Source organism: Mauremys reevesii, linkage group 1, assembly GCF_016161935.1.
Source record: "Mauremys reevesii isolate NIE-2019 linkage group 1, ASM1616193v1, whole genome shotgun sequence".
Classification (NCBI taxonomy): domain Eukaryota; kingdom Metazoa; phylum Chordata; order Testudines; family Geoemydidae; genus Mauremys; species Mauremys reevesii.
Window position 1 is genome coordinate 330,307,659 of NC_052623.1, and position 19,075 is coordinate 330,326,733.

General features: G+C 38.3%; 2 protein-coding genes across 14 annotated transcripts; one reads left to right on the forward strand and one right to left on the reverse strand.

Annotated features, from left to right (window-relative positions):
• Positions 1-474: 474 nt before the first annotated feature.
• Positions 475-7,735, reverse strand: TPRKB (TP53RK binding protein). 9 transcript variants are annotated; one of them, XM_039515786.1, is made up of 7 exons: positions 7,392-7,455; positions 6,870-6,941; positions 6,240-6,296; positions 5,558-5,751; positions 4,607-4,729; positions 2,459-2,635; positions 475-1,082 (listed from the first exon to the last, which is right to left on the reverse strand). In XM_039515786.1, the coding sequence occupies exons 4-7, from the start codon at positions 5,699-5,701 to the stop codon at positions 996-998; spliced, it is 531 nt and encodes a 176-aa protein (XP_039371720.1). In that variant the 5' UTR covers positions 5,702-5,751; positions 6,240-6,296; positions 6,870-6,941; positions 7,392-7,455; the 3' UTR covers positions 475-995. The 9 variants fall into 9 exon arrangements, with proteins under 9 accessions (XP_039371720.1, XP_039371763.1, XP_039371746.1 ...); XM_039515782.1 differs by lacking the exon at positions 7,392-7,455 and adding an exon at positions 7,597-7,735 and having other exon boundaries at positions 478-1,082; XM_039515829.1 differs by lacking the exon at positions 6,240-6,296 and having other exon boundaries at positions 5,558-5,701; positions 7,392-7,456.
• On the forward strand, positions 7,259-14,218 carry LOC120391712 (dol-P-Glc:Glc(2)Man(9)GlcNAc(2)-PP-Dol alpha-1,2-glucosyltransferase-like). 5 transcript variants are annotated; one of them, XM_039515721.1, is made up of 3 exons: positions 7,259-7,451; positions 9,960-10,157; positions 12,099-14,218. In XM_039515721.1, exons 1-3 carry the CDS (start codon positions 7,287-7,289, stop codon positions 13,152-13,154), a joined length of 1,419 nt encoding a protein of 472 aa, XP_039371655.1. In that variant the 5' UTR covers positions 7,259-7,286; the 3' UTR covers positions 13,155-14,218. The 5 variants fall into 5 exon arrangements, with proteins under 5 accessions (XP_039371655.1, XP_039371686.1, XP_039371676.1 ...); XM_039515752.1 differs by lacking the exon at positions 7,259-7,451 and adding an exon at positions 7,811-7,917; XM_039515742.1 differs by lacking the exon at positions 7,259-7,451 and adding an exon at positions 7,856-8,025.
• The last annotated feature ends 4,857 nt before the right edge of the window (positions 14,219-19,075 follow it).

Sequence of the window (19,075 nt, forward strand, 5' to 3'; positions counted from 1 at the left end):
ACTGACACCGGCCTCAATACCCCTTGCATCTCCTCATGCAAACATCTCAGTGGCTTCTTCCTTGTTAGCCCTTATGCTTGGAATGTCTTCCAAAAATTTGTTCAAGCCTCCACACTTACCTCATTCAAATCCTTCCTAAAACCGAACTTCTGCAATATCATCAAATAAATGAGTGCATTTACACGAAGTAGTTTATGAACCAACTAAATATGCATAACTAATACAGAATAGCAATGTAAATACATCTCCATGACCAGCTTCCTTCCTCACCTCTCCTGCTTCCATAGTGTACATGTTATCCTCATCTGTCAAATCTCTCATTTGGATTGTAAGCTCCTTAGGCCAGGGACCTATTTTCTATGTGTTTTTGACATACACTTGTGAGTGTTAGGAAATCACAAGAGGCAGTTTGTATATGCGCTCCTAGTGCATGATGGTTAGACGAGCATGATACATACATAAACACTAAGCAGCTAAAAATGTCTCTGTATCCTTTATTCTCCATGCTCATGCAAACCAAGTCATTGCAGGCATTAGGGATAATAAAAATAGTTTGCACTGTTAGTGGCATATCTGATTATCTTAAAGCACTTTACAACAAAGGTAAGTAGTAAAAGATTTTGAAACCTTATGTTTATGACCAGTTAAAAGATATTGGGAAAAATTATTTTAAAAAATATTTGTAAATAAAACAATGGGTAGAATCTGTACAAGTTGTGAGAATTCAAACTCTGCTCAGTACTGCACTATGTGACGCATTTCTGAAGTTGAATGAAGCTTAAGATTAAATATTGCTTCAGTGTTCCTTTAGTGGTTTATGTCCTGTCAGTTTCTTTCACAGAATGTTTTAGTGACTCTTCTTACTCTTCCAAGCAAAATAAAATAGAGGAGTGCAAAGTATTTTAGTATTGCGAAAAAGTCCAAAACTAATACGAATGGTTGCAATAGTTGTTCCTGTAGCTTTAAAGTGGATTTTTTCTTTTATTTGAATGTTTTCATGCAATATCTTTTGTTGACATTCTGCAAATGATGCCATCAAGTAATGTGCCAATTTTTTCTTCCTGTGGAGTAAGTCTGTACATCTGTGGAAATAAAAAACATGTAAAGGTTTTACAGAAAAGAAAAAAATTGTGCATGTACCCTTTTTCTTAACCCCCCCCCCCAAAAAAAAAACACCCAACAAAACACATTTCTTTATAAAGAAGATATTGAAGTATTTTTGAAGATTTTTTTCCTTTTTTTTTTTACATTAGAAATGTAGATCTTGTCTTTCATGCTAGACTTAATGGAGATTGAGGAACTAGACAAATTTTTACAACACAGGAGGCAAGAGAGTGAAAGGTGAGAAATGGAGGGAATGGGACTTTTAGCCTGCTCTTAAGAGCACTCTGTTTTTTTTGGTTGGCATCTAATTAACTTTATTAACATAATGAGCATTATGGAAACTGGGACTGAAATCTTCACCTAGCAAAACTCCTATTGTCTTCAATGGGACCAGGATTCCGTACACGATCTCTGTCTCAAATATTTGACACCTTTGCCCTTCATTTAAGTGAGAGGGCTCCCAACACATATCTCAAAGATTTATTAAAGTTTCTCCACCAAAAGCAAGGAATACTGGACTTGACAGTCTTGATATTTCTAAAGGTTAAAAAAAAGGAGATTAAAAAAATAGCCCAAGCCTTCTTTACATATTATAAAAAAGAAAAAAGGGCACAAACAGAGTTTTTAAAAGGTCCTTTGCTGGTCATGTTTAAATATGAAAACGGGTTTGCAACCATTACTTTAAATAGATTTAATATAATATGAAGAATTTCAGGCACCAAACATCTATTTTATTTTCTAGCACAATTAACCAGACTCCTGTTTTGGTTTCCAGAAGTCTATAACATCAAAAAAGGAGCAAGGCCTTAAAATAAAGGCTATGACATTACTGCAAAATCTTTTTATTTCTAAAGCAACTGCCAGCAGTCTGTCAACTCAATACTATTATTTTAGGGCCCTCCAGTTGGATTATTCACATGCTTAAAGAAATTGTAAATCTTTGCAGTATTTGGGCCTTATTTTTAATTCCATGCATCTTCCCTAGAGAAAAACAGAAGGTGCAAACCTGCTGTTGTGAGAAACCTCAAAAGGACTCAACCTAGCATTCCTTGTGTATCCAAAACTCCCACTGAAGCCAGTTACAGTTTTGGATGCTGCTGGATCAACATCAATTGAAAAATGAAATTCCCTGAATAGAAAACAGAAGAAGCAGCAAACAAATACTCCATTTCTACTTAAAATAAAAGTTTCCAATCACTTACACAAAACCCTACAAGGTTAAAGAAAAGTAATGAGTACTCTCACTACAGATTTGGGAATCTTTAGAAGCCAATTTGGATTTAATGAGCTAGTTAAGTAAAATATCCCAGCCCCGGTCATATTTCACATATTCCTAAAACAAGCCTTTACAAACCTTTTTAACTTTGGCTATGTCTGTTATTTTGTGGAGTTCTGCTAGAGAAACCTGCTGGCCTTCCACTTGAGATATTATGCTTTCCAGATTTACAGTTTTTTCTTTATCTTCAATTAGAACAATGAGCACTGCAGAATCATTGTCTGAAATACCAAACTTTTTCAATGCATCTGAAATCTAAGATAAAATGAGAAATATTGAAATTGTATTGGTCATTTTCTTATTACCTGGAAGCCAGTGACCAGTATAATCTTTTCAGTCATTTTGCTAAATTTTCCAATTGTGTAAACTGGCATAGTTCCACATCTGTGGAGCAGTGCCAGTTTATAGCAGCAGAGAATATAGACCCAATTTTTACTTTGGTAAGTCATAGTTTTGAAGTCCTAAATAACAAACACTTTAGACACAAAGGTAAGAAATTTTAGGGTTTTTTTTTTTTTTTGTCGTCAACAGGAGAGTATGTCCATAAATGATCAGAAAACTAAAGAAATTACCTTTGGCCACAGACCAAAGTTGCATAAATGGACAATGACCACTGTATTGAACAACTCAAGTCCTTTTCTTATCTGGGCATTTTTTTTTTTACATGCAGTGGTGAATAGGATAAGCATATACAGAAGGTTAAGGAGCACGCCTTAAAAGTCTATACAAGCAGTTCTTTATTTTTTTCATATGTATGGAGATAATTTAATTGCTTCAGTGCACAGAGTGTTTAGGGCAACATTTGTGCTCAAATATTCAGTGGTACAGAAATTTGGGACTAGAAAATTGTTCTGAGGTCACTAGAGATAGTGCAAAATATATTTTTGAGGAAAATGTTTGGTCTTCCTAATTCTGTCCCAACTCTTTTTACTTACGGCAGAGGTGAGTGAATGCTTTATCTCAACCAAAAGCACAATGCCTCTATATTAATGACTGATTATGCATTCAGAATGTGAATTTACATTCTGGAGGAACACCTTAATAAGTCTAAAACTTTAAAATTGCCCTTGCTTTTGCAAGTCCACTAATTTTTGCATTCCTGGAGTTTTCTGGAACTTAGGGTATAATAGAGAAATACGTGGAAATCTTAATAATAAGCTGATTAGAAACACAATTTTCAAACAAAGAGGGCTTTCTTAAAAAGGAAGTGAGCTCGCACTGAGATGCACAATTGTTTATGCTCACGTAGGTCTAGCCACGCTGAAGATTTGCCACATTACTTATTATTTTGGAGCATTTACTGTCATCAGAGAAATAAAAGTTTTTCCAATTTTGGCTCAGAAGTCCTTTGTCTTATTGATTCAAAAATTAGAATACTTGTTATGCAATTATAATATTTTGGTTATCTGGACAGTTGTCATATTTGCTTCGTTGGTGGCAAAAATAAAGAATTGTATAACATTAATTTTTGCTATGGACAAAATGGATCAATTGATCATTAATTTTATCCTTGTATATTGTTTTACACAGTGTTTTAAAAGTGTAAATTGAATGACAAAAGCCAAAATTGTATTTTTTGTTCTTTGTATTGTGGTAATTTAAAAAATCTGAACCTATTTGGTTGACAGTTATAGCTAACTGCTAGGATGCTACATTAATAAAATATGTACTTACTTTGATAAATCAAACACCTCATATAAAAGACATTTTAATAATTTTTACATTAAAATAAGTCTTTAAGACCTCAAGCTGATTTCAAATACTGACAGACACTGGTTACCTTTGCCTTTTGCTGAAGACACTCATCAGTAGTTTAATGCTAACTTGAGTTCTGTCAAGTCAACATATTTCTGACAGTTTGGGCCAGGATTTGGTGGCAGTTATAGGTAACCTAGTTTTTGGAATTTAAAAAAATGATGACAGGCTGTCAGGGCTACTAATTCCTGCAGTCCACAAAAAGAGAAAATTGGTCAATCAGAAGTATTCCTGGATTCTCAGGGATGAACTAGAGGAGAGGTCATAGCACTGAGAGCTGATAAGTATGCACTGAAATATGACCAGGGAAGTTTAACCATTGTAGCTATCTAAGAGAGGAGCTCAGTATCTCACAGAATGAGGCGCTTGAGACAAGTATAGTATTCATTGAATGAATATTTACAGCTTGGCTGGGTGGATTTTGGAAAGCTCATCTGGCAACAGAGACATTTGCTCAGCAAAGAATCTTACATTGTTGTTTGGGGAAAGATTGAAAATAATTTCTGCATTAAGAGTTCTAGTCTTCATTTTACCAATCCTGTGCAGGTGAACGGCTTTGTTTGTTGCCACAAGAATCTGAAACGGATCAACAATCTGCAGAACAGAATAGGAAAAGATTAAAAATATAAAGAATTAGTTCCCCCCCCCCCCCGGTAAAAATCATATCATCTTAATAATGTTAAATTTCTCTCAGTTACTTCTATTTTACTGTCCTAAAATCTGCCATCCTCACATTGAGCAATAGATTATTCTGTGAATTGTCCGACTGAAGTCAATGGGACTACTCAATGAGACAGGTAGTACGCAACCTGTTAGGATGACTGACTGTGTCCCTTAGTGATCAATGAATAACATCACTGATTAAACTAAACAAATAAAAGAATTTAAAGGAATCAAATCCAGCAATCTAATGGGTCAAGGTTGTTTAATAAAGTTCTTTTTCTCTCCAATAACCATTGCTTTGCTATTTTTAACAAAAGGTAATGGCAAGTTCTGAAAATAGTTATGGAGTGAAAGAAGAACAAAGGCTCCAGATGTTCGATATAAGGACATGAAGACTATTCAAACTATTTCTGGAACTAAATCTTTAAATGATTAGCATTTACTTTGACAGATGGAAGTAAATCATTCAAATAGCTACATCTTCTAGGAGGTGAAGTGAATCAAAGACAGAAGGCTGTAAACTCAAAGCCCAATCCTACAATCAGATCTGCATAGGTGGACCCTTACACTTGCATGAAGTCCAAGTGAAGTCCATGGGGCTGTGGATAGCCACAGAAGTCTAACTATGTGCAGAAGCTTGCAGGAATACAAACATATCGAGTTTTGTATACAGTTCTTAACAGAGGAGGAATTATAGCTTACAAAACTGCAATACAATAGAAACAGTTACAATGTGAAATTATTTGGTGATTTGCTTACCATTGCAGGATTTATTAATGCTCCTTCAATAGATCCTTCCATTGCTTTTTTTCTTAGAGCAACAGAATTTTTGACATCATTAAACAAAACAAGAGTCACACTACAGTCAGGAAATAGTTCCAGTTGATGTGTGAAATGCTGCATCTTGTAACAAAAGAGTGAGTTTGCCTTGAACCAGTATAAAATAGCCAAACCTAGAGTATTTATAAACATAATTAATGCACAGGATTCATAATATTTAAGATAACTGTTTCTTTCAGAATAATATTTCTTAATGAAGCTTAAGTGGCAAATACCATAAAATATGGGTCACTTCACCTTGAATGGTTCCTTGAAATGTGTGTTTACTACTTATACTAAACCAGTGGTTTTCAACATTTTTTCATTTGCGGAACCCTACAAAATGTTGAATGGAGGGGTGGACCCCTTTGAAAATCTTAGGCATAGTCTGCGGACCCAGGTGGGTCCGCAGACCACAGGTTGAAAACCACTGTTCTATGGACAACCTTTTGCGGACCCCTTAGATACAGTCTGCAGACTCCCAGGGGTTCATGGACCACAGGCTGAAAACCACTGTGCTAAAAAAAATCTATTTCACCTTGTATTTAGCTGTGACAATCTGATTAAGATTCCCAGAGCTGAAGAAGAATTCTGTGTAAGGTAAAAAGCTTGTCTCACTCACCAATAAAAGAAGTTACTTCACCAACCTGGCCTCTCTATCATCCTGGGATCAATACAGCTACAAAAAACATTGCATAAAATAACCACTCCTGTGTGTTAAGACAGGAATTTTCAAATATTTTCTTAGTATGGACCACATTTTAATACAAAAATTGTCTCATGGACCATCACCTCTCCTATTCAGGATTGTGCAAATCACTTCCCCAGCCATTCACAATCAGATGACATCTCAGTAGTTGATATGGAAAAAGATAGTATTAAGAAAGTTGGGAGATGAAAGTTTTGCAGATGGAAACAAGAAGGAAGCCCAGGCAGCAGTACATGACCAGTCATTTATCCACTGGAAGGTCCCAGTCCTCTAAGATCTTAACAAGGCGCTACCCTGCTCTTCTCCTAAATGGGAGTTGAAGGCACTCTGGGACCTTGTAAGAGAGGCCTTTGGTGACTATGGTCTGATTCAGTTTTACATATGCTTTCTTTCCTCCTTTCCTCTCTTCTTTAATAAAATAAGTAAATACGATCATTATGCAAAAGTTAATACATTGTAAAAAGATCTGTAAAATGTTCCATTTGTTATTTTTACTCTGACAAAAAGTTAAAAATTAACTTTAGAAATTGAATTTTTTCTTACCCCAAAAAACCCCAGAGCTCCAGGCCGCCGGAGGTTGAAGGCGTGTCTGAGCCGAGGTGGCTCTGCAATGCTCTGGCAGGAACAAAGAGAAAACCTTTATGTCGTACAGCTCCTGTCACAGTTCACCCCGAGCGCCTCCCATCATGGGACACGGAGGGACACTCAGTCCTGCGCAGGACCCAGCCCCCTCCAGCAGGCACCTGCCTGAGGCATCGGCCACCGCGGGGCGCTCCCCAAGGGGCTGCTCAGAGCAGGGGGAGTTTCAGCAGCCAGCCCGCGTGGGCACCGCTCCCCCCGCTCTCCGCACCCGGCTCAGCCGCTCCCTCCTCCGCGTGCTGCGGGCAATCGCTCCCTCCCCCGGAAAGCCAGGCTCGCCCCCCGCCCCGAGCTCCGGCTCGGCCCGCTCCGTCCCGCGCCATGGAGCGCTCCGAGGCCTATGGCTTCTCCGCCGCCATCAGCGGCGCCTTCCTGCTCTCGTGCCTGCTCTTCTCGGCGCTGAACCGCGAGCAGCGCGCGCCCTACATGGACGAGGCCTTCCACGTCCCGCAGGCGCAGGCCTACTGCGAGGGCCTCTTCCAGCAGGTGCGTACGGGGCTCCCCAGCGGCCCGGCCCCGCCCCGCGCTCTACCCCGCCCCGGGGTCTGGGAGGCCCGGCCCGGGCCCTCTTCTCCCAGCACCGCCACATCCACCCCCGCCGGGGCCAGCCCCGGCTTTGTGTCACCCCTACCCAGGGCGCCGCCTGCCCCGCTAAGCGGGCCCCAGCTCCCCCCGCGGCTGGCCGGATCCCTGCAGCCCTTCCAGCAGCGGCACGGGGCGCCGTCGTGCCTTCCCCACGCAGCTTGCGGTGCGATCGGTTTGTCTGGGGGCAAACGCCGCCCAAGCGCGAGTGTTTCCAGTTCTACGAACGTCTGTGGCAACGCAGCCCCGCCCCGCCATGATGCCGGCTGTGCGGCTGGGGGCCTAGCGCTCAGACAGGCCTGGGAGTTGGGGCTCTCACGGGTGCCCGGCTGCAAGGCCTGGACGCCCCAGCTCCAGGCAGGCTCTCCAGGTGCCCAGTTCCTTATCGGCTCTCCCTCCCCAGTTACACTCAAGTGAAGGGAATGACAACGCTCAGAGCACTCTGCTCCTGTAGTTTCTCTGTTGCCATCCTGGCATGGTATAACACAATGCGTTATGGTACCTCCATAGGTGCTGGGGATGCTGCAGCACCCCCTGGCTTGCAGTGGTTTCCATCATATACAGGATTTATATTACTGTTTGATGCAAGGACTCTCAGCACCCCTACTATACAAATTGTTCCAGCACCCCTGGATACCTCTTTGTTTTTTGGTGTCAGTCATTGGTCTTTTTGGATGGGAGCGGTGGAGCTGTCTTTGGCTATGTCTACACACTAAGCACCATAGACAGGGGGTGTAGGGTGTATTCAGCTACAGGGCACAGTGGAAAGCAGGCTTCACCCACAGTATGGTGTATATAGCTATTCATATCAGTAAAAGGCTCTGGTGGCATTGGCAGGAAAAGGCTTCCGCAGCTCGCCCCTGCTGCAGCGGTTCACTGTGATGAGGAAAGACTCTGGTGGGGAGGATGCAATAGGAAAAATAGGCTTTCCCTGCTGCCTCCTCCCTGCTAGAGTCCTTCCTAGCTGCAGGGAAAGACGCTAGCAATGTGAAGCTGGAGGAGATCTCTCACTCCATGCTCCTGAAATCTCTCACTTCAACAGCATGGAGCTGCTGGGTTCTTTCCTCACTGCCTCCCCCACTGCCAGAACCTTTCCCTGTTGGGAGAGTCTTTTCCTGTGGCCGGGAGAGGCTCCAGCAGCAGTGATGCATGGCTTGGGCAAGTAGAGAGCCATGCAGGATATGTACTTGGGTATTTACTAACACCGTTCAGGTGTGTCTTTGCTTGCCTAAGCTGTGTCTTACTGTCTGTGCTGCTATATATACCCGTTCTAGGGGGGCTACCTGTGTATTTATTCTATATGCCACAGAAAGAAATTATATTTCTCAGATAATAAGTGCTTGTTAATAACAATAGTTTGAGGAATGCATGCACAGTACTTATGTTTCATTTAAGGGTGACCACAAAGAAGGAAAATATTGCTTGGGCCCTTTTTTGTTTATGATATATAAAGAAGGCTTGGAATTCTTTTTTAAATTAAGGATTTTTTCATGCTTGTTATTTTTACTTAAGATATATCAGCAATACCAAGAATGCCTGAGTTTGGATGCCCTGAGTTTGGATAAGCTGGGGAAATAGATGGGAATTGTTCTCAGGGGTTACAGAGGGGTAGGAAAAAAATGGAGGGGGAAAAAAGAAAGTAAAAACTAAAGAGAATAAATTTACCCTAGATATCATTGACAAAGAGAAATAAAGGACAAAGGTGGAGGGAATGGGGAAAAAAAGAAAACAAAATGGAAACCATTTAGTCCACCTTCTGCCAGGATTGCAGGGTTATTCCACTTAGAAAATCTATCCAGTCAATCTCCAAAGCAACTAGGCATCTACCACTTACCTATATTAACAAAAACTAAGATTTTAAACAGTCTGAATAGGTGTCTGGTTTCTACTTGCAGTCAAGTTTCACTTGCTTGGTGCACTTGATGACATAGTCCTCTGGTTTGTTGGTTGGTTTTCCTAATAGTTTTAAAGAAAACTATTAGGGTAGGGAAACCTAAATGTCTAGTTAAAAAAAAAAAGGCAGAAAAATAATCTTTTTTATGGATGGGGGTGGAGAGGGGAAACATTTGTATATAGCATAAAGAAGCAAAAAAAGGGCACCGATGCAATTCCTTTTCCTTTTCATATTGTCTTTAGCTCTTCCAGACAAAAATGATTTATAAACCAAAATCCATAGAATCCTAAAAAAAATTAAAACTTTTTTTTGTGATTGAAAGTAGAGTGAGACTGTTTTTGTTTACTGATCTGACTGATATTGACGATAAAGATGACCAATAACTTAATGGAAAATTAATGAGCTGGAGTGTAAGATAGAACTGCTTATCAACCTATTATTGTTTTTAATTGTTTCTGTGATGCATCTTTGGGTTTTCCTAATCCTTTAATCCCCTGTTTTTTGTTTTGTTTTTTAAGTGGGACCCCATGATCACTACACTGCCTGGCTTATACTTGATGTCTGTTGGAGTAGTGAAACCTGCAGTTTGGCTCTTTGGATGGTCTGGAAGTGTAGTGTGCTCTACAGGAATGCTCCGATTTATTAACCTCCTTTTCAGTGTTGGGAACTTCTACTTACTGTATTTGCTTTTGTGCAAGATACATCATAAAAACAAGGTACACTCCGAATCCATTAGAATTACATACAGTAATACATATAGTTTTTTGTTGAGACGCTAAGCTATTCTCTTACTGTATGAGGAGTTCAGATCTCTTCAGTTTTATTCAACAAATATTTATATCATTTAGATTATTTTACTGGCTCCTTCCTTTTTCTCTAAAAACAGGTTTTTTCCCCTCCCTTAGAGCTTGATCCTGTAAAGATTTACACTTGTGTTCAACTTTACATATTTGAATAGTCCTATTCAAGTTAATGGGACTACTGTATTTATAAAGTTAATATTAATAGATTTTTATGGTCTGAAAGGGACCATTATGATAATCTAGTCTGACCTGCATTACACAGGCCTTAAAACTTCACCAAGTAATTCCTTCATCAAGCTCACAATTTGGGGTTGAGCTAGACTAGTGATTCTCAGATTGAGGCTTGTGAGCCACAAGTGTCTTTTTAAATGTGTCTTCTCTGACTCTTTGCAGCACATAATATTAAAACACTGTGTGATTTAATTATTAACCAGTCTAAGTTATTAACCAATCAGGATGCTTTTAGTACACCTCTACACGAATATAACGCTGCCCAATATAACATGAATTCGGATATAACACGGTAAAGCAGTGCTCCGGGTGGGTGGGGCTGCACACTCCGGCAGATCAAAGCAAGTTTGATATATATCAGTTTCACCTATAATGCAGTAAGATTTTTTGACTCCTGAGGACAGCGTTATATCGGGGTAGAGATGTATGTTATTAACCAATTGCAGTTGATAAAATAATAATACTTGGTCAGTCATTTTGCTGTGAGAATAATTTTATATATATATACACACGCACACATACACAATATTTCCCCTGTCATACTATTTAAATATGAATATATAGTACTATAGCAAATGAAACAATGAATTCACACTACTGTGGCTCTTTTGGGTAATGTTAATCACTAATTTGGCTCCTGAACCAGGGAGGTCTGAGTATTACAGAGCTAGAACTTACTGTCTGGAAAAATATCTAATTTTGATATAAAGATTTCAAGTGACGTTCCTAGGTAAATTGTGCCAGTAGTTAATTACCCTAATTAAAAACTTGCACCTTAGTTCTAATCTGAATTTGCCTAGCTTCAGCTTCCAGCCTTGAAATCAGTTTATGCCTTTGTTGGCTATATTAAGGATCCCTTTATCCTCAGAAATCATCTCTCCATGTAGATATTCTCAATCCAGGATAAAATCATCTCTTAAAAAACACATGCATAAATCTTTACAAGGTCAGGGTCTAATTTAATAAATAATTCATTCTTTTGGAATAGCTTTGATTTTATATATGTAGATGGAAATATAAATATAAAGTAACTGGTGTATAAGTGAAAACATTTGTTTTAGTATTTTCAACTGGACTTTGAAGAAAAAAAAGTTTCTTTACTAGTTTATAAAATAATAATGAAAAGGAACTGTAGAAACCACACCACAGATTAAATAGGCTTAGATGACTCTCTATGGCCAGGTTCAGCGGAAGTTATGGTAACTGTCAGAGAATGGTGTATTCTGGATGTCATAGGAAACTGAAGTAAGATAGTTGCAGGATAGGGGCCTTAGATAAGCCATGACAGACACTATATAAACACCTAAGATAGATTTGAAATTAATGTAATTTTCCTATTTTCTTCAGAATTTACTTTTAAATCACCAGTAGTGCTCTAATATTCTACATTCTCATATTTTTCTATGCTTTATTGTCTTATGTTCCATATTAGTGTAGCAGAAAGTTGACAATAAACTGAGTGCAGTGTGCATACTGGTATAATAAAAACTGATTCAACTCAGAAGAGATGCTGCTTTATGATACTGAGGATTCTAAAGAATGGTACCCTTTAAATAATTGTGATGTTTGTCCTTTAATGGAAGTAATACTACTGATAGTTTTTTTTTCTCCCTCTCTCTCTAGACTGTGTCTGGTTTCCAGAGAATCTTATCTACGTTAACCCTTGCAATGTTTCCTACCCTCTATTTTTTTACATTCCTTTATTATACAGACACAGGATCAGTGTTTTTTACTCTGTTTGCATATTTAATGTGCCTTTATGGTAACCATAAAACTTCAGCCCTACTTGGGTTTTGTGGCTTTATGTTTCGTCAAACAAATATTATATGGACTATTTTCTGTGGGGGAAGTGTTGTTGCACAAAAGCTAAGTGAAGCTTGGAAGACAGAATTACAGAAGAAAAAAGAAGAAAGGATTTCAGCTATGAAGGGATCATTTTCAGAATTAATCAAAGTATTACAATTTCTTACTGAGTACATCATGTCATTTACAAACCTAGTAACTCTTATTACTTTGACCTGGCCGTACATCCTCTTAGTAATTGTGTTCTTTTCTTTTGTGGTAATCAATGGTGGAATAGTTGTTGGTGACAGGAGTAGTCATGAAGCCTGTTTCCACATCCCTCAACTGTTCTACTTTTTTTCCTTTACTCTCTTTTTTTCCTTTCCTCATCTAATGACACCTAATAAAATTGGAAATTTCCTTCGATCAGTACGGAAGCACTTGGTTCAATATAGCATACTCATTGCCATCTCTATATTCCTGGTCTGGAAATTTACATATGTTCATAAATACTTGATTGGAGATAACAGACATTACACATTTTATGTATGGAGAAAAGTCTTCCAAAGACATGACCTTGTGAAATACATATTTGTTCCAGCCTATATATTTGCTGGCTGGAGTTTGGCCGACTCTCTGAAATCAAAATCTATTTTCTGGAACTTAATATATTTTGTATGTGTGTTTGCTGTCACAGTTCCTCAAAAGCTACTGGAATTTCGTTACTTCATTTTGCCATTTTTAATATATAGGCTCAATATTCCAGTTCCACCTCTTTCCAGGCTTCTTCTTGAGCTGACTTTATATATTGTTGTGAATGCAATAACCTTTCATCTATTTCTGAACAAAACATTTCAGTGGCCAAATAGTGAAGAAATCCAGAGGTTTATGTGGTGATTTTGTATTCCTAAGACGGCTCAATTCCGTGCCTTTTCTGAAATGAATAAGTGACTACAGGCCCTAAAATTAAGTGTATTGCTATGTGTAACTTTTCTGTGGATGGTGTAGGGCAGGGATTGGCAACCTTTGGCACGTGGCCTGTCAGGGAAATCCGCTGGTGGACCGGGACGATTTGTTTACTGGCAGCGTCCACAGGTTCGGCCGATCGCATCTCCCACTGGCCGAGGTTCACGGTTCCAGGCTAATGGGGGCTGCGGGAAGTGGCGTGGGCCGAGGGATGTGCTGGCTGCGTGCCAAAGATTATTGATCCCTGGTGTAGGGACTGAAGTGAGTTGGATGTTTATATTCTTGGAAATTAATATGAGATCTGATTTACTCTTTCTACATGATAGGGTATTACACCAAATTTATAAGGCTTTAGGGTGCTGGATTTAATAAATATGGCATCAGGGAAAATTCAGAAGTGTTTCCAAACATTCTGCAGTTAATGTGAAATGAGGGAGATGTTTACAGTCATAATTCATAATAATAATGTTGTTCTATGGTAAATACTTATAAAACTGTGTTTCCTCTAGTGTGGGCTCTGAAAATTTTTTTTATCTGCTATTAGACACCAAGGAAAAAAGTAACTGATACTTGGAAATGTTGGAGTAAATGTTCAATTCTTGGTTGGAGACCAGCAGAAATAAAACTTAAAAAAAAAAATTGTAAGTTAATTGGTAAGCATTCTGATTTTAGGTCGTAGGTTTTTTCCAAAGTATTTCAGCAGTTAAATATTTATCTAACAGTTATGACCGGGTTTCATAAACAGTAAAAATCTGCAGCGGAGGTCATTTCCATCCATATCTGTTAGAGACCAGGGGTTAAATCCAGGGCAGCTAGGATTTCACCCCAGATTCTTCAGGGGTAAAATTTTCAAAGTTCCTACTTTCTAATGACTTTCAGTGAGATTTAGGCTGCTAAGTGCCTAGGTCACTCTTGAAAATGTGACCTAGGCTCCTAAGTCACTTAGGTATTTTGAACATTTTACCCCAGATCAATACACCTGTACCCCGATATAACGTGACCCAATATAACACTAATTTGGATACAACGCAGTAAAGCAGCGCTCCAAGATGGCGGGGCTGCGCACTGAGGTGGATCAAAGCAAGTTCGATATAACGCAGTTTCACCTATAACGCAGTAAGACGTTTTGGCTGCTGAGGACAGTGTTATATTGAGGTAGAGGTGTATTTGTAAACTCATAATGCATGAACTTTTTTTTTGAGAAATAAATGTAATTGTACAACAAAAGATAAATTGCATTTGATAACATGACGTGTTCAACAGGGAGCAGTTTCTAAAACACATCATTACACTGTGGAGCTTAGTATAATGAACACTCTTTAAAATAATAGGCTTTCTATGTCCTGAGGTTATGTGCTTAACAAGTTTGCACTTAAGTGGGATGTAAGTGTTCTCCCAAGTAGAATTGATTGTTTCGAAGATCTGACATATAATCTTTAAAAAGTACCAATGGCATTATTTAATTGTACTTTTACATGTTTTTCATATATATAGAAAGGTGTACTGTATCTGGAAATTTTTGTTTTTAAAAAAGCACCTTTGTGTATTTTCAGAATCAAAGAATGCTGTGTCTTTCCCCCTCAGTAAATTACTTTAATTAGACTTGCAAGTATTCTTTGGACATTTCTAATAGCTTATAAAGCAGCTTTATAAATAAAATGCCCTAGAGGGAAGTGTCTCCAAGCTACTCTTTGTTCTGGGACTGAAATATTGCAGTCAGGTTTTGTACTCACAGCAAATTCAACCTATAAAACCTATATGACTGCCATTCCAGTTATTCTGAACTGGAATTGTTTCTCAGAAGGTCAGAGCAGTATAGTTACTGACCCACAGCTGTCATTTCTCAGCTGTGCAGCATGCCAAACATTGCACTCTGGCTCAGAATCCTGTCCCATCCCATCCCATCACATCCATACTCGCCCACCACTGTCTTTGCAACCCCACTTCTCTTGAGAAAGGCTTAGAGCCACCCTTCAGTGAGTAATTTCTTTGAGTATTGTATTTAAAGTACTCCCCTGCTTCCTGCTTTCTTTCTTGCCCTGCCTCCAATAACAGTAATTTATTGTTAATCTGTATGTAGCATTTGAATAGGGAAGCCCACTCAGATACTTCCACCTGACAGAGATAGCAGAAGCATGAGCTGGGTTGCATTTCAAGTGCCTCCAAGTCTAGCCCATACCACTGTCTTAATTTATGATTTCAGTTTGACAGTTTATGGGAGAGAATAATTCATGACTCCCATCATTCTGTTTAATTAAAACCGTAATTAATGATATTATGTAAAAGGTGTGTGTGTAAGCTTTAAATACAACTTTAAACACACACTCCTTAATTTTGGTGGGGGAATGGAAGGGCTAACCAAGGGGGTTCAAGTAGTTTTTTGGCTAGAATTCTAACCTCTTCCTGATTGAGGTTTCATGAATGTGTGGGTTATGGGAGAGCTGGCTTTTCCTTGATTAGATTAAAGGAGAGTGGGGGGAGGGATAGCTCAGTGGTTTGAGCATTGGCCTGCTAAACCCAGGGTTGTGAGTTCATCCTTGAGGGGGCTATTTGGGGATTGGTCCTGCTTTGAGCAGGGGGTTGGACTAGATGATCTCTTGAGGTCCCTTCCAACCCTAATAATCTATGATTCTATGAGTCTGAATTTAAATAGTCCATGTACACTTATTTTCTGTGTAGCTCTCTCTTGATATTGTGGTATCTGAATGCCTTTCAGATAAACATAAGGATGGATAGCTTTTGTGCTCTCTTTCTCCTTATTCTTGAGAGAGCTCAGTTGTGTTTCAGCTATAAAGAAAAGAGTGAATTTAAATATAGAAAAATTGTGATGCAGTCATAGTCTTCTGGTCCTGTAAAGAGAAGGGAACCCAATGTAGAAGCCCACTGAACTCCGAGCACCATGCATTTTCTGATGAGCTTGTTAGTACAGGATACTAGTACTCAAGCAGTTCATGAATGACTTATACATAGGTCTTAGGAACTATTTAAAATTAAAAGGATGAAGTTTACAAACTGAAACACCTCAACATTTTAACACCATGAATTTTCTTCCCCGGTGAAATGTGTTAATTGCATTTTGAATGAATACTATAGGGTGCTACTTCCTGTTCTTGATGCTCTGAAGTCTCCCTAGCCTCTGTTTGCCAGATGCTGGAAATGGGCAACAGGATGGATCATTTGATGATTACCTGTTCTGTTCATCCCTCTAAACCAGGGGTCCCCAACGCGGTGCCTGTGGGTGGCATGGCACCCGCAGGGGCATCTATATGCACCTGCGTCCTGGTCGGTGGTCAAGCATCTGCCGAAATGCCACCCAAATTCGGTGGCATTTAGGTGGATGCTCAACCACCGCCATGGTCCTTCATCTGGTACCCGCCAGACGAAAAGGTTGGGGACCACTGCTCTGAACCATCTGGCACTGGCCACTATAAGAAGACAGGATACTAGCTAGATGGACCATTGGTCTGACCCAGAATGACCGTACTTGTGTATCTTACTAATTTAGAAACAGGATTGAATTGAAATACTGTTTCATTTAAAAAAAAAAAGGCATTTGGCATTCTTAACAGCTCACTGTGTGTTCAAATAATGTTCCCAACCAGGGGAGTTTTGGTATTCATGCATTAGTAAGTTACTAAAACACAGAAAATGAGAGAGAGACATTAAGGCTTTCAAAATACATTCACTTTGTATACATACACATCACTTTTGCTGATGAGCTAAAGGCTCTTTATTGGATTTAATTCAATTTCTTCCTGAACAGCAAATTTAGAAAACAAATGTAATATTATTTTAGCAATACTATATTTTTCAGAAACAGAGATGGTCTTAGTCACAATGCTATCAGTTATAAGGAAAGGTTTCAAGACTTACTGAAATCACATTTGAAATTCTGCAACTACCATTAAAAATGGCATTATTTTAATCTATTTTTAGTGGACCAAGGTTCCGTGATCTTAATAATCCTGGAAAAAAATAGTTTCTGTTTTGAAAAATTCTAATTTTTGTCTTTTGCCCCTAAACTATTTCAGTTTTTGAAATTTACTGTGGGAGATAATGCCAGCCTGTAATTTTTAAAACAGAGTGGCACATCCTCAGCCCCAAAATGTCTTGTAGGTGAAATGATTTCCTGAAGCATGATAAAAATAAATTCCTGTAAATGTTTCTAATGAGGCATCCAGTTAAAAAATAATTTCATCATGCTAATTTGTTGAAGCAGGTTATTTTGTCCAGGGTGGCAGCTAACGTCGTGTTTTAACAGCATTCAAAAGCGGTAGTTCTAGATTGATTGATTATTTTTTTTTGGTTAACTAGGAAAGTGAAGGGTGATCTTCCACAGTTAATATTAGGAAAATCAAAATAACTTGCATCTCAGATAACAGAGAAATATATAGAGAAAAGACTGAGTTTTGAACCTTTGAGGTTACTTCTGCTGAATTATACATGAGGGAAAAAACCATGTGGATCCTCTTAGCTCCACAATGTATGTAGTTTGAAGTCAAGAGAAGAAGAGATACAATTGATTTAGCTACAATAATGTGTTTGATTTGTTATAATGTGGGAAAATATAGCACATATTTTACATAAAAATAATTGTGGTGATCAGCAAATAGAGGCTGACATACAGGATGGCTTTGCATACAGTTCTTGATCAGACAATGAGATTGTTGTTTCAGAAGATTTACAGGGGTCGTTTGGACAGCAGTGTGTGACTGGTCCTGTAGGAGTAATTCTAGTTTCTTTTGCTTAGAAGTGTTACTTGACTTGCCTCATTCCTCTTTAATCCTTCAACAATCCATAACATTGGTTAATTTCCGATGCAAAATCTACTATAGATTAGGTGCATTTGTACAATGTTCTGTATTGGGGACTATACTAATAACTTTTGATAGGAAATAGCTCATACCATGTACATAATTTCTGTTCAGCATTATTCTTGGAAAATGATGTAGCCTATTTCGGTAATCTTTGAGGAGGTACGGTTAATTTTGTTTTGTGATACACACTTTTAAAAATCCTCACAAGGTGGCAGTCTTGAACCATCTTTTTCAAATGACCAGATATTTATTTTAATGACATTTTGAATTATAGTGTCATGTTTCCTACCTTAGTTCGTGGTCGAGAGTTAAAACATTTAAAGTGCTTTATCCTTATGTAACTTTTTCCACATATCCTTATGTAACTTTTTCAATAACTTGTATAACTACAATGTTTGTGTTCTTAATTTGTTAACTTTTTGGTTAGGATTTTAAAACCCATGTATTTTTGCTTATTATTTTAAAAATATTTGTTTTAATTCTAGCAAGATTTGGTATTTTGTGTCTGTGAAATCCTTGATCTCTTTTCATACTTGATATTAGAAAAAACAGAAATTAAGCCTGAAAGCTCACTGTTGAAATTAGGTACTTACTTTACATAGTATTTTATGGTGTGTAATGTCAAAATAGCATTTTAGTAGGAAACCTGTTTAATTTCCTAACTGATTTCTTGGATTAACTGTTTCCCCCATCTATATTTTAGACAGAGAGCCATTCTTCCATACCTGAGATACAAATATGGCAAACAGACACATTGAGAAAAGAAAGCAAAGTAATAGTGTTCGTAAGACTGGCACAGGTGGTGTCTTTTTTTTGGTTGGACTATGTGCATTTGAAAAATGTATACTCAAAGGGCTTTGAGCCATATGGTAGACTTATTATGTGTTAAATGTCACTTAATTTTTGGTGTACTTGAAATATGTAGAGCCAGGGAGTTTTTAAGAATATTTGCCTGCATATCTCTAACTCTTGTGCTGTATTAACAATCTTAATTTTTAAAAAAAGTTTTGGCTCACTAATATATATATTTTGCTT

Bases quoted from the DNA above. Each gene is read 5' to 3' on its own strand.
- TPRKB (XM_039515765.1), bottom strand. The intron at 5,702-6,869 runs GTAAGAAAAAAT...TTTTGTTACAAG, and splicing joins GAGCTCTGGGGTTTTTTGGG to ATGCAGCATTTCACACATCA. The intron at 1,083-2,458 runs GTTTGTAAAGGC...TTATTTCCACAG, and splicing joins ACATAGCCAAAGTTAAAAAG to ATGTACAGACTTACTCCACA.
- LOC120391712 (XM_039515721.1), top strand. From the start codon at position 7,287: ATGGAGCGCTCCGAGGCCTATGGCTTCTCCGCCGCCATCAGCGGCGCC. The intron at 7,452-9,959 runs GTGCGTACGGGG...TTGTTTTTTAAG, and splicing joins GCGAGGGCCTCTTCCAGCAG to TGGGACCCCATGATCACTAC. The intron at 10,158-12,098 runs GTACACTCCGAA...CTCTCTCTCTAG, and splicing joins AGATACATCATAAAAACAAG to ACTGTGTCTGGTTTCCAGAG.